General features: G+C 36.7%; 1 protein-coding gene across 2 annotated transcripts in view; it reads left to right on the top strand.

The window, feature by feature from the left end:
* Nucleotides 1–726: 726 nt before the first annotated feature.
* LOC125682297 (sodium bicarbonate cotransporter 3-like) overlaps nt 727–14,319 on the top strand; it is a 34,736-nt gene continuing 21,143 nt past the window's right edge. The window contains exons 1-4 of one of the 2 annotated variants that reach the window (XM_056156055.1): nt 727–1,203; nt 8,077–8,212; nt 10,368–10,493; nt 13,907–14,045. In XM_056156055.1, coding sequence (XP_056012030.1) covers nt 8,134–8,212; nt 10,368–10,493; nt 13,907–14,045 — 344 coding nt within the window. In that variant the 5' untranslated portion in view covers nt 727–1,203; nt 8,077–8,133. Of the gene's footprint in view, nt 1,412–8,076; nt 8,213–10,367; nt 10,494–13,906; nt 14,046–14,319 lie in introns of both variants that reach the window. The other variant, XM_056156056.1, reaches the window with a different exon arrangement.

Raw genomic sequence — 14,319 nt, 5'->3', positions numbered from 1 at the left:
ATCCACCTACCGGATTTTAATTCCTCCCTTGTCCTTTACCTTTAATACAAATCTCGTTATGCGCAGCACAGAAGTGAGTGATAATGGCAATAGAACTCCCGAGTTTAGACTGATCAAATGAAAGCAATAGGATGAAGGGTGTTACAAATGGATTGTAGTGTGCTGTTTAATGTTAGCATTTTGGAAACTTTAATTATAATTAGGGCACTAAATTTTGGGGACTCGTGTTTTTCACACAGCAGCAGATGGCCTCAGTAGTTCGGATTATTTAACCTGTTTAAACTTTAAATATAAAGAGTTGGTCGTTTTCCTAATGATGTGAATGAGTTTTGAAAATGGAAAGCCAAATGATTTATAAAGCGCTTTAAATATTCATCTTATTATTGTACTGTTGTTGATTTTTAATCATTATTAATTATTACTATAATTTTCAAAAACATACAATTCAGTTAAAGCTGCACACAGTCTGTTTACCATTTCTACATTGTACATGAAGCGTTCTCAAAGAAACACAAAATGGTCAGCTAGTATCCGTCTTAGACCGACCGGCGTTGAATCAAAATTACAAAGTTATGATATTGTGAAAAAGAAGATATATTCCAGTATTCAAAATTCTAGATTGTGGCTATATATATACATGTATATGTATTACTTTTGTTGGGAGTGCAGAAAAAGGGTGAGTTCCATTGGTCTTAATTTCTCGGAGAAGGCGGGAAGGGAGGACAAAGAAAAAGACGCGGAAATAGAAAGACACGGCAGAGACATTTAACTCTGGACAAAGAAATTTCTTACGTTTTCGTCAAAACAGGGAGTCAAATTCCTTTTCAGCAAAATGACAATTTTTTTTAAACAAACGCATGAAGTTAAAATTATGAAAAAAAATACACCCCCCCCCCCCCCCCGCCCAAAAAATGAGGAAGAAAAAAAAACAAACAACGAAAACAATCACCATGCCGTTATATTATCTGTAATACAGGTAAAATAAATTCCTTTTTTTTTTTATTTACTCAGGGCGGTGGGTATGCATGGGCTCTGTTCGTGACTTTGCCTTAATCAACCGAGTCTGGAAAAGTCCATAGATCCAGTAATTTGTAAACGATCGAGTAGTGCGGCTTATCGAACAACGCGTCAGATACAGGAAGGAAAGTCACAGCGGCAGCACGTGCGAGCAGCCTGTGAGGACAAAAGAAGTTTGAAATACACGTAAGCCGTAGAAACAGTCTTAACCATTATCATGAAATGTTTAGTATTGTGTAGAAACTGTATGTACTGGGTTTTTCAGAGGCCGCTCACATAGGCATTTGATTGTTTTAATAGAGAAAGAGTTTAATCAGACAAATTGAAATTCATACATTGTGATTGGTATGATCGTTAAGTTTAGTTCCGGAGGCTGGATACATTTTGTGTCATGGTATGTGAATTCTAACCAGATATTGTGTATAGATTATTGATGATTTCAGGATCAATGTTTACTGGTTGGTAAAACAGTTCTACGAGGTCGAACTCTGTCCGATGTCCAGAACGACGTGTGTAATCGTATCGTACTAATTAGTAACTTGCGTGCAATAGATTTATGATGTCATAATTAGTGTAAATTTACAAACACTCAATACTCATGGGTATCTCTGAAGAATATTAAGGTGTAATAAAACACAACCACTTCTGGCTTGTGGAATGAATTGATTTGGAATATTGGGGCACTAGGTGAAGTCCCGTAGTGTGGTTAGTGGCGTTAAGTTAGTGACAATGCATTAGAACATTTGACAATTTATTATAAGATATTTCACAGACCTCGTCAGTGACATTGGACTTTTAAAGAACAAATCACAAAAAGAACTGATATGCTGATGAATGGACAAGGTCTGTTTCTTATGTTGTGACGTACATTGTATTCTAGAATGACAAATTGTGTATATAAATTTAGATTTATTTTATTACTTTCGTGTTATTAATCCACAAATATTGTTTATTATTGATAGTTCTTTTATTGTTGTGGAGTCAGTATGTCTTTAAGAATACCTTTATGCACTTAAACAACCTTATAAAAACATTTGTAAAATTGTAGAATATGATCATGTTTTAATTGTGTGGTTCTGACATATTGAGTTCTTCAGATGTAAATCAGGACATATTTCCTATGTACATTAGTGAGGTACATATTTCATCAGTTCATTGAGTTCAATCACCTGTTCAATAAGTGTAAACCTGTGCGTTCAGTATTACTGAATTTTGGAATTTACTCTGAATTCTTACAATTTACAAAAACTGTTGCAAAAAGTCTTTAGTCGCAACTAACTATACAACTATTTAGCGAGCTCAAAAGATGTGATTGCTGAAATATTTAATCAGGTTAATAATTAGGATTTTGTACAATGTGATATTGTTCTGATTTACTTTGTGCAGAATACCACCAATACTGCATGGGGATTATTACATAAAGCTTAAGGATATCACTACCTTGACATTGAATAGAGATTTATAAAAAAAAAGTTTATAAATTATAATTGTATACATGTATTTTTATTCTATTTGTGAAATCTCCATTACCCAATAGATCTTTTTTGTTGGTTTTTTTTTTTTTTTTTTTTTTTTTTTTTTTTTATATATATACATCCTTATTGGTAGAGATTATGTTAGGTGCACATTTAGAGGGGAGGGGTAGAGGTGATGTTAGGTGCACATTTAGAGGGGAGGGGTAGAGGTGATGTTAGGTGCACATTTAGAAGGGAGGGGTAGAGGTGATGTTAGGTGCACATTTAGAGGGGAGGGGTAGAGGTGATGTTAGGTGCACATTTAGAGGGGAGGGGTAGAGATGCTGTTAGGTGCACATTTAGAGGGGAGGGGTAGAGGTGATGTTAGGTGCACATTTAGAGGGGAGGGGTAGAGGTGATGTTAGGTGCACATTTAGAAGGGAGGGGTAGAGGTGATGTTAGGTGCACATTTAGAAGGGAGGGGTAGAGGTGATGTTAGGTGCACATTTAGAGGGGAGGGATAGAGGTGATGTTAGGTGCACATTTAGAGGGGAGGGGTAGAGGTGATGTTAGGTGCACATTTAGAGGGGAGGGGTAGAGGTTATATTAGGTGCACATTTAGAGGGGAGGGGTAGAGGTGATGTTAGGTGCACATTTAGAGGGGAGGGGTAGAGGTTATATTAGTTGCACATTTAGAGGGGAGGGGTAGAGGTGATGTTAGGTGCACATTTAGAGGGGAGGGGTAGAGGTTATATTAGGTGCACATTTAGAGGGGAGGGGTAGAGGTGATGTTAGGTGCACATTTAGAGGGGAGGGGTAGAGGTGATGTTAGGTGCACATTTAGAGGGGAGGGGTAGAGGTGATGTTAGGTGCACATTTAGAGGGGAGGGGTAGAGGTTATATTAGGTGCACATTTAGAGGGGAGGGGTAGAGGTGATGTTAGGTGCATATTTAGAGGGGAGGGGTAGAGGTTATATTAGGTGCACATTTAGAGGGGAGGGGTAGAGGTGATGTTAGGTGCACATTTAGAGGGGAGGGGTAGAGGTTATATTAGGTGCACATTTAGAGGGGAGGGGTAGAGGTTATATTAGGTGCACATTTAGAGGGGAGGGGTAGAGGTGATGTTAGGTGCACATTTAGAGGGGAGGGGTAGAGGTTATATTAGGTGCACATTTAGAGGGGAGGGGTAGAGGTGATGTTAGGTGCACATTTGGAGGGGAGGGGTAGAGGTGATGTTAGGTGCACATTTAGAAGGGAGGGGTAGAGGTGATGTTAGGTGCACATTTAGAGGGGAGGGGTAGAGGTGATGTTAGGTGCACATTTAGAGGGGAGGGGTAGAGGTGATGTTAGGTGCACATTTAGAGGGGAGGGATAGAGGTGATGTTAGGTGCACATTTAGAGGGGAGGGGTAGAGGTGATGTTAGGTGCACATTTAGAGGGGAGGGGTAGAGGTGATGTTAGGTGCACATTTAGAAGGGAGGGGTAGAGGTGATGTTAGGTGCACATTTAGAAGGGAGGGGTAGAGGTGATGTTAGGTGCACATTTCAATGGGAGGGATAGAGGTGATGTTAGGTGCACATTTCGATGGGAGGGGGATGCGGCCCCACCCCTAGTTTGGTAGAAAATAAATATGTGTGCCCTTACATTCTTATAGCGTGTTCAATTGTAAGATATGAAGTGCTATTTACAAGAATAGATAAGGAAAAAATTGTGTGTGGCAATCCCTTCCCCATACTCACCCTCCCAGGAGATATTCCGGATTCCATACTCACCCTCCCAGTAGATATTCCGGATTCCATACTCACCCTCCCAGTAGATATTCCGGATTCCATACTCACCCTCCCAGTAGATATTCCGGATTCCATACTCACCCTCCCAGTAGATATTCCGGATTCCATACTCACCCTCCCAGTAGATATTCCGGATTCCATACTCACCCTCCCAGTAGATATTCCGGATTAGCTAGTACTTGATGGTAATGTCAACATATTAACATCAAATTATATGCCACTTTACAATTAGTTCTGTAAATTCCAAGAATTTAAATTTCTTCTTAGAATCTAATAATACATTGCTATTTTCAATTTACAGATAAATTCAGGACACTAGTTTAACTCATCAATGACATGTTATTATCTATCAAATATACTTTGTGACTTATGTAAATCTATTTATAAATAATGATCATGTTGCTTAGCAGATAGTATGAAAGCTCTAATATTGTAGATTTTCTAGGCTAGACTGGACATCACCATAAGGCCTATTAAAATTAATTGATAGATTATCATCCCCACCCGCCCTTCAAAAAAGGGCCCACCCCGATTTTTTTTTATTTTCGCAAAAATTACGATTTCAAGCAAACTTGTTTCCCATTGATATGAGTGAATAATTAAAGTCACAGAATGTTGGTTTTATATCTTCTACCAAGGATTCTTGGAATGTTAATTTGATTAATACTTTGTGTGATGCCTTTTGTCATTTTTTTCTTCTTGGGGAAATAAAAATAAAAAATAAAATCCTCCCACCCGCCCCATATTTTTTGTGACCCCGGATGATAATCTACTAATTAAGTTAAATTGGCCTAATGATATAGCTAAGCTGGTACAACACTTGACTAAAAATTCAGGGGCCACAAGCTCAAATTCGGGTCTGGTCCATTGTATTTTCTTAAAGCTTAGATAAAATTATAGAAAAATACCTCATTCAGTGCGCTTCATGTGACATGATATCACTATGAAACATGTCACAATTTCATGCTAGTCTATTAATAATTCTGTATCACTGTGACAATATGACATTTTTTCTGTTATACATTATCTCCATCAATTAAGTTAAAAATCTGTGTACAATGCAAGTTCAGCCTTTAAGGTTAAAGTTGTAGGTCAAACAGGTTTCCAGTCTATTTTTTAGTTTAATATGGATACCACAGAGTCATCCACGTCTGCTTCATACTTAGATATTTTATTGAAAGTAGATATTATCGACAAACTAATAATTCAACTTTATGACAAATGGGATGATTTCAGCTTCTCCATTGTCAACTTCCCATATTTATGCAGCAAAATCCCATTATCACCTAGCTGCATAAGGTGTTTAAATTTCTCAACTGATATGAATGACGCAAGAGCTTGTTCTGTGTATGGTCAGTTTTTAAATCGAGGCAAGCTACTGACCAACAATTTGAGGGTGCAGGGTTTCCAACAGACTCGTTTTAATTCAGCATTTCACAAATTCTATGGTCGTTATAACGATCTAGTTTGCCAATACGACCTATCATTGGGTCAATTTAAATGCTGTCTGACGTGTTTCATACTGATTGTTAGGCCATTCTTGGCGCATTAATTTTGACTACAGATAACTCTGTTTACCTGATCAAGATACAGGGCTCACGGCGGGTGTGACCGGTCGACAGGGGATGCTTACTTCTCCTAGGCACTTGATCCCACCTCTGGTGTGTCCAGGGATCCGTGTTTTCCCAACTCTCTATTTTGTATTGCTGTAGCAGTCAGCCGGGTTCGATCGTCGGTGGCCAGTTAGCTCGGTAGAGCACGGTGTTGCACCTGACTAGAGATTCAGGGGACCCGGGTTCAAATCCCGGTCTGGTCCATTGCATTTTCTCCCTTCCCGTTACATTTGGTCCCATAGACCAGCCCCTGGAACTGACAGGTGAAAATGCCTGCCAGGGGATTATGATCCTGGGTTGATGTCTTCCAAGTGTGAGGACATTTAAGGAGGGAGGAATGTAAGGGTTAGCCGTATTTGATCGCCGGTAACCAGATAGCTCAGTTGGTAGAGCACCTGACTAGAGATTCAGGGGGCCCGGGTTCAAATCGTGGTCTGGTCCATTGTATTTACTCCCTTCCTGTTACATTCCTTATAGGAGTTATGAGATCGATCATTGTTCGTTATCTTCACCTTTCATGCAGGTATTGCCCTGAAATGTTGTCACATCCTTCCTCTCAGAGAAATGCAAATTCAATTTGCATTTCAGCTTAATTGGTGCATCATGACCTACTTGAGAGCTAAAAGTAGGTCAAATAGTTTCCTGGACTTTTTCTCATTATGGGTACAGATATTGCACTAAAATTTTGTCATCACTGTTCAGCAGGCATATTATGTACCATTTGTCAGTGGTACTCTTGTTAATTTATAATGTGCACTATATTCATGATAGTAATTCTGAGGCTTTGTTGTGACCTTGAAATCACCCCTAATGCACATACGTGACATAGTAGGTAGTTTAAATCGGAAAGTCAATTATGTAAACATTAACTTGGCACAGGTGCAAGATGAAGATTGTACTGTGCTGATGTTCATGTGAAAATAGCAAAGAAAACATGTATCTCTATTAATCTTGCAAAGGAAAGGTACAATATATAATATTAAAATCGCTCGCTAAACAACATACCCTATTTTTGGCAATGCTTTATATTTTTTACCAAATATCAATGGTCATATGCTATGGGTTTTTGTGACATCCTTCAGAATTTCTGAGTAAATCTGACATTGCGTCATCTTTCAATAGCATGGCATTTTTCATTTGCGTCAAAGTGATTTATTAGAGGAACTGTAGAATGTGCAAATATTGGGTCACATGACTATTAAATATGATCATGTGACACTATGGATATGAAATATTGCTAACTTTGTGTAACTATAACATTTGCATATTGGGATGAATTTGGGTGACATATCTGATGTATAAATTGTCGTTAATATAATTGAACAGATAGTTTTTAATATTTGAACATGTTTGTTGGCAAAATCAAAATGATTTTACAAAACAAGTTCTATATAACTTAATTACAAGTTCTTCTCTTGATCCCTAATAACAATTAAGTTATTCAATCAAATGGTCGTGAGATAGAATGGATGAGGTGTACTCTCCTGTCCTAGAAGCCTTGCTAATAGACAGGTGACTCAGGGTCAGATCCTGTTTATAATCTCATTAATTACCTTCACATTGAATCCCTCAATCTTTATTCATTCTGATCTGGCAGAGTGGAGGATTAACAAGCCAAACTTCCTGATATCCTGAACTATTGATGTGAACTTGCTATCTGCACTCATATGCCTCGATCTGAAGATCTTTGGACACCCCCCCCCCCCCCCCCACCCCCCCTTATATTTGATACACCACTACAGAAAGCAATATGTCAGGAGTGGATCAAAGATTTTGTGTGAATCAAAGATCTTGTGTGGATCAGATGTCTTTGATTTGAACCAATTTCAGAATGTCATTTGATTTAACTGTTTTTAGAGGAAACTTGAAAATTGTACTGTTCTGAAATATAAAGTTAATTACTGGTATATGTATCATATAAAATCTCATGAATCCTACAAAATGACCTTGAGCTTGTATGATGATCCCACCTGAACACATTCTGTGCTGATCATTAGAAACTTCGATGATTGGAACAAGATTTCTATAAATGATTAATTAAGATATCAATTGAATTTTTAAATACTGATGTGGATACAGTTTAGAAATCACAAGCTGGCATTTAATAGCATATATGTCTCGCATTAATCTCTTCAGTGTGAAGTTCAGACATGCATGCATGTAGACACATCATTAAAACGGGTATCACCATTAATTATACAGGATTAAATTACAAACGTGAGGATGAGTCGGTGACAGTATTGATTGGATATCACTGACATGGACGGTCATGGCGGTCCATTGAGGGACCATGGATCATCGGCCAAGCTGTACAATCCAACGGAATCGGACATCAAAGGTCAGAAATCTCCTTACAGTACTTGACTTTTAGATATTGATTGATTTTTTTTGTCAGTATAACCAGAGGAAGTAAATAAAGGGTTAAATTTTTTCAAAGAATATGAAAGTGAATTTGCAGTGTGGAATACTGGGATTGAATGAAGCTGACAGTAAATCAATATATTTCACGTAATGAAATTTTTACAATTGTATATTGTGTGAAGTGTAAATATTTTGGGTTACATGATTTGTAATGATATTTATAGATTAGTGTCCAGATATATGATGTAGTGGAATCAATCATACAAGTAGAAGTGTTTTATGACATTTTAAAGTGATTTCTCTCAAATAACCCCTGATTAATTTGTGTATATAGTGCAAATTGCTGTTTTCCAATCCTAGCGATTCTTGTTGACATTCTTTGTCCTGATTAAGGTAATCCATACATTATAGAAGGGAAATAATCAATGCTGTGGATGCACTCTGTAGCCTAGGTTAATTGGTGATGGAAAAATCTATTTAATAGGGAGCACCTGTTGATTGAAGAACCTTCATTGTAAAAAAAAGTCTATGTTTCTTTGAGAGACCATTGTTTCCCATTTAGCACTCGAGTTGATATTTAAAAAGAAATTGTAAGTTATGTAAAATTACCAGAACATGATAGTCTTTTTCCTTTGGATCTTGAGTGATACCTGAGGTCAATCAGGTATAGGTATACATGCATGTATAGGGGTTAAAGTTTATAGATACCAGGGTCAGTGAGAGTGTGATAATCCAGTGATATTGATACCTATACAGTCAGTAGGACCCCAGATCTCTTTTACTTGTAACAATAGATGTTACTATACCTATAAGATAAGTACGTATCTTAGAGACAACCTGCTGGTTAGTTAAACATTTATAACACTAGTTAATCTGTCTGTTAATTAGTCTGAATCATTAAAATTATAGGGTCCTTCCTTAATTATAGTATAGAAAACAGTTTTCAATCAATCAATCCTTACATGTAATTATAGTTTCTGTTGTCTTTCCTTATTGTGAGGACCTAGATATTGTTCACTGAAATATCAGCATTAAATTCCACAGGATGACTATTTGTCTCACGTACACCATTCATTCAAGTTTAACCCCACTCCAACCACCACCTCCCAACCCCCCTGAAAATGAAAGTAAGAAAAGAAACTTTTCAAGATACTAAAACAAAGCAATTTAAAACTGTTCAGGAAAAACTTCTCTCAGAGAGTACACTTGTAACTTTTCCTTTGATTTAGCCCGAGGCAGACATTGTGTAGCAATTTTAAACTTCTATGCATTTAGTGCAAGTAACCTACGTCATCAACATAGAAATTCTGTGCACAATAGCGTTCCCTTAGGATTTATGTAATGTAATGAGGATTTCAGGACTCAGTGGGTGGTGTGCTGACATCTCTTAGAATGGCAATAAGGAAGACTTGATTCCTCACTCAATAAGTGGTACACACAGAGGACTGACACTCCAGGAAGATTTGTTAAAACTTTAATCAGATATTGAATTTCCCTCCCCGGGAATCTTCTCAGTTCTGTCCTTATCACCAATCCCCTTATAGAATTGCTTAATCATGTTTTGTTGATTATCATCTTAGAGTGTCATAAACATCTGAGCACAGTGAATGTCAGGGAGAATAAGATGTTACTTCACATTTCATATTGAAGAATAAGATGTTACTTCACATTTCATATTGAAGAATAAGATGTTACTTCACATTTCATATTGAAGGGTAATTTTTGAGAATGCAGACATAAGCGTCTAGGGGAGGGGGTGAGTGGGGGGATGTCCTCAGATTATATCTCAAATGAGGCATATAGATGATTATTGATTCTTATCTATATTGTGAGACTTTGATAATTATAGAAAATGACTTAGAATAATGTAAAAATTCTCGTACAATTTTGTGTAGTTTCTACAATTAAAGGGAAATGTTCAGGTAAAAAGAACCTCGATAAATCCCGGAGACTATTGTTCTGTGAACAGGTGCTCTTACAGAGTTACATGTATAATTAATTATTTAGATATGAATATTACACTGCCCAGTTAGGTTAATGATGATTAAAATGTAAAGTAATTAGTTTCCAATACTAATACCAATTAATCTACATGCACAGAATTTAATTTTGCTAAAATCGTCACTTTTCAGATCACAGGTCGCATTCCACAGTTTTCATTGGTTTACATTTGCCAAAGCAGAAGTACCGACATAAACGTCGAAAGCATCATCGAATTACAGGGGACAAAACTGTGAATGGACAAGTCAACAAAGATGGTAATTGCTTTACACAAGGTCTAGAAAAACGTATACATCAGATTCTCTGTCTAGCAATGATAACATGGCATTGTGTCTGAAAGTGCATTTGTAATTTGATTAAGTTAGAACCAGTATAATAGTACATGTATGTATCTAAAAATTTGGAAGTAGACTATAGAAGTTACACACCCGTCTTCACAGTTAATTTCATGGTACGTTGTGGTTTTAAGATTTTTGTGTGAAAAGTGTGATTTATGTAAACCTGAAAAATGTGATTTATGTGACTGAATCTGAAAAATGTTATTTATGTGACTGCAGACCTGAGAAATGTGATTTTTGTGACTGAACCTGAAAAATGTGATTTATGTGACTGAACCTGAAAAATGTAATTTATGTGATTGAACCTGAAAAATGTGATTTGTGACTGGACTGCTTTGACGGTGACAAATAATTGGGATAAGAATGGGATTATGCATGACCATCGTGAATACATGGTACAGGAATTATGAAATCCTAACACTGAAATTAAAACACTTGAATGCAAATGAAAATCAGAAAGTATTTTAGAATAGGAATAAAATCTACATGGTGAAATGTGTTTGGGCTATAGTTATATTATTGATTGGTTCCATACATTACATTAATAGGGTGATTTTACTATTGAAAAGGATTGCTAGTAAAGGCCTTATGAATTCCTTGAATTTCTAAACTTCTTTAAAGAAGATGAATTAGCTGTCTGAGTGCCTTTACGAAAGCTCTGGCTACAAGGACGAATCTCTGGTTACAAGGTCGTTTAGGGGACTGCTGATTGATCCAACGGAAGCCAAACACTAGGTCACCTTAGAATTTCTCCTTCTCATTCATCAAAATGTTATTGGAGTTGCAACCCATGCAAGCAATGAGAATGTTGATGAGATACCATTCCAAGCTTAGATATCATTAATCTGTTTACATTCATGCAGTTTTAAAACTTTCAGAAATTAAGATAACTTAGATCCATCCACTCCTGCAGATGAAGATCTAGAAATTTTTAAAGGAAAGGGGTGTTTCGTCTTTATAGATGGTACTTTTTGTTGGTTCTTTAAAGTATCCTATTTTTAGTGAAAGATTTTCCAACTGAAAATGAGTGGGATGGGGTGATGGTAGTTGAAACCCTCATATAATTACCCCATCCCATATATACTGGCCCTCACTCCCATATATACCCCACTCATATATACCCTATATATATATATATATATCCCCTCCCTTCTCTCTAAATTGTCAACTGCATCATTCTTTTTAACTTCATTGAAAATTCAAAAGATGTAATCCCGTGGGAATCCGGGTTAGAATAGGTCCTGAGAGTACACCCTTGCCTGTCGTAAGAGGTGACTAAATGGGGCGGTCCTTCGGATGAGACAGCAAAAACCGAGGTCCCGTGTCACAGCAGGTGTGGCACGATAAAGATCCCTCCCTGCTCAATGACCATAAGCACTGAGCATAGGCCTAAATTTTGCAGCCCATCTCCGGCAGTGGTGACGTCTCCATTGAGTGAAATATTCTCGAGAGGGACATCAAACAATATACAATCAATCAATCATGCGATCAAAAGATGTAGAAGTTTCAATGAAGGAGCTTTTTCCTCATTAGATTTGAGAATTAATGCCAGTGTGGTAATTATCATTCCATAATTAGTTAATGTAATCATTAATTAGATAATGTAAATAAAATTTTGAAGTTGTACTGGGTAGATCAAAGATCAGAATTGGTCAGGTGTTTTATTTTAAGATTATTGGCATGGAAAGTCCACAATGTTTGAGAGGATCAATAAAAATTTGTCTCTGTCTGAAGATTTAGGTCCTGAGTCTGTTCATTTTGTTTGATAGATCCATATAATGGTGTCCCTGACTCACTGGAGTTGATTGAATAATTAATTGACTTAGAACATGTCTTTTAAGGACTTTTTCTAAGCTTTCAGGAGATAGGCTTTGTAACTTGGATAAAAAAGTTGGTTGACGAGCAGTTGTACAGATTGCATGCTTAGGAATCACGGCCAATAAAGGCATTGAAACATTGATTTTCCATCATCCTTTTTTCCAATGATGACATAGAACAACTTATCAATCTCTGAATTCTCTCTTTGTCAAAATTGTCACTGCTGACCCTTTAATAGCCCACGTAACATCATTTTTCAATCAACAATATGAAATACTGCGGTATCCAATGTTACATAAGAACCCAGCCTTGTTGAACTTATTGATGTGAGAGAAGGAGCTTATATTAAGTTAACTACACTTTTTCTTATTGGAACAATCTTCTTGGTGTACTCAGAATAATGTAAACTGCACGATGAAAGCTGATGCTCAGTGTCTGTTTGGTTTCCAAAACCTTATCTATATATAGCCCAGCTGAATCTGAAATATATCTGATCTGAAATATTTTGCTGGCGTAGCTTGTCCAGGAAATTATTTTGATTCTATATAATAGAAGGCAGATTATCACTATTATTTCTGATGCCAGCGACTGACTGAGGCACTCACCTTGAAATGAGTTGGGAAACAAAACAAGAGCTGCTATTTGTAAGAAAACATGCCAATGTACCAATACTTAATAATGAATCAATACATTTCATTATAAAGAAAAATTGCCTGTAGATTTAATTTGTACTATTAATTAGTATATTCATACATGTAGGTTACTCTTTTGAGATAATTTTCTCAGTTCCAAAGGCTCTAACAGGCTGCTCTATGTTGAAAATGTTGAGAAACATATATAAGATTTCAAATTAGAGTGGTTACTGTGTGTGTTGTAGAGGGGGCAGGAGAGGATATAAGCTTAGGTAGGAATGATTAAAGGGCATTGGTTTAGGTTACCCCCCAAGTCTGCCTTCAATCCCATAGTTATCTTGACAGAAACCAAACTTTATGTCCCCACCATAAAGTGGCCGGGACATGTAGTGTTAGTTTCTGTAAATTATCTCTGCTACTGTACAGATGCACATATTCAATAGAAAGGTGTAATAGATAAGTCATGACAATATTGAAGTCAGGGTCTTCTTTGGTGCATATTATTTTTACAGAGTTATGCCCCTTGGACTTGGAAAAATGGTTTCCGCTCATATCTCAGTCATACAGTGACATTTTCATTTGAAATATTCAGGATATAGATACTTCACAAGAATGCACAAATCAAGTTTGATTTATAATGTATCTAATGTCCTTAAGTTTCCATTTAACGAATGAAGCTAGATTTATGTATGTTATATATGATATAATCTAACTTGGTGCAGTTTACAATTATAAGAAGCTTGTATTTGAACATTTATTTGTAATCTTGCACTAGATGTATTGAATGTTCTGTGATAGTTGCTTTATCATACAAACAAGTCCTGTAGAATTGGTAACTACAATGTTAATGCACTGAAGTTCTTTATCTTTTCTGGATTTTAGAAATCACTCACCCGGCCCAGCGAGTTCAGTTCTTGTTGGGGGAGGATGAAGATGAAGAACACAAGGCTCACGATTTGTTCTGTGAGATGGAAGAACTCTTCTATAATGGAGACCAAATAGAATGGAAGGAATCTGCGAGGTGTGTTTAGCTGTCTAACAGCTATGAAGTTTGAATTAAGAAATAGATTTCATTTTTGAAAATAAATGAGTGTTATAACACCAAAGTATGCCGATGTGAAGCCTTGCAGTTCATACTCTCGTGCATTTTCAAAGATGAAATTTATTTTGTATATTTACATTCTACTTACATTTCTGTCAGAATTCCCATGCAGTCATTAGAATAGATGTACTATATTTATCAAGATTCATATGCGCATTGTTCACAGATGTATAGTGCATCCATGGGGGAAATT

Source organism: Ostrea edulis, chromosome 2 (assembly GCF_947568905.1).
Source record: "Ostrea edulis chromosome 2, xbOstEdul1.1, whole genome shotgun sequence".
Taxonomy (NCBI): domain Eukaryota; kingdom Metazoa; phylum Mollusca; class Bivalvia; order Ostreida; family Ostreidae; genus Ostrea; species Ostrea edulis.
Note: the sequence above shows the minus strand (reverse complement) of the source record. Positions and strands in the feature narration are given on the sequence as shown.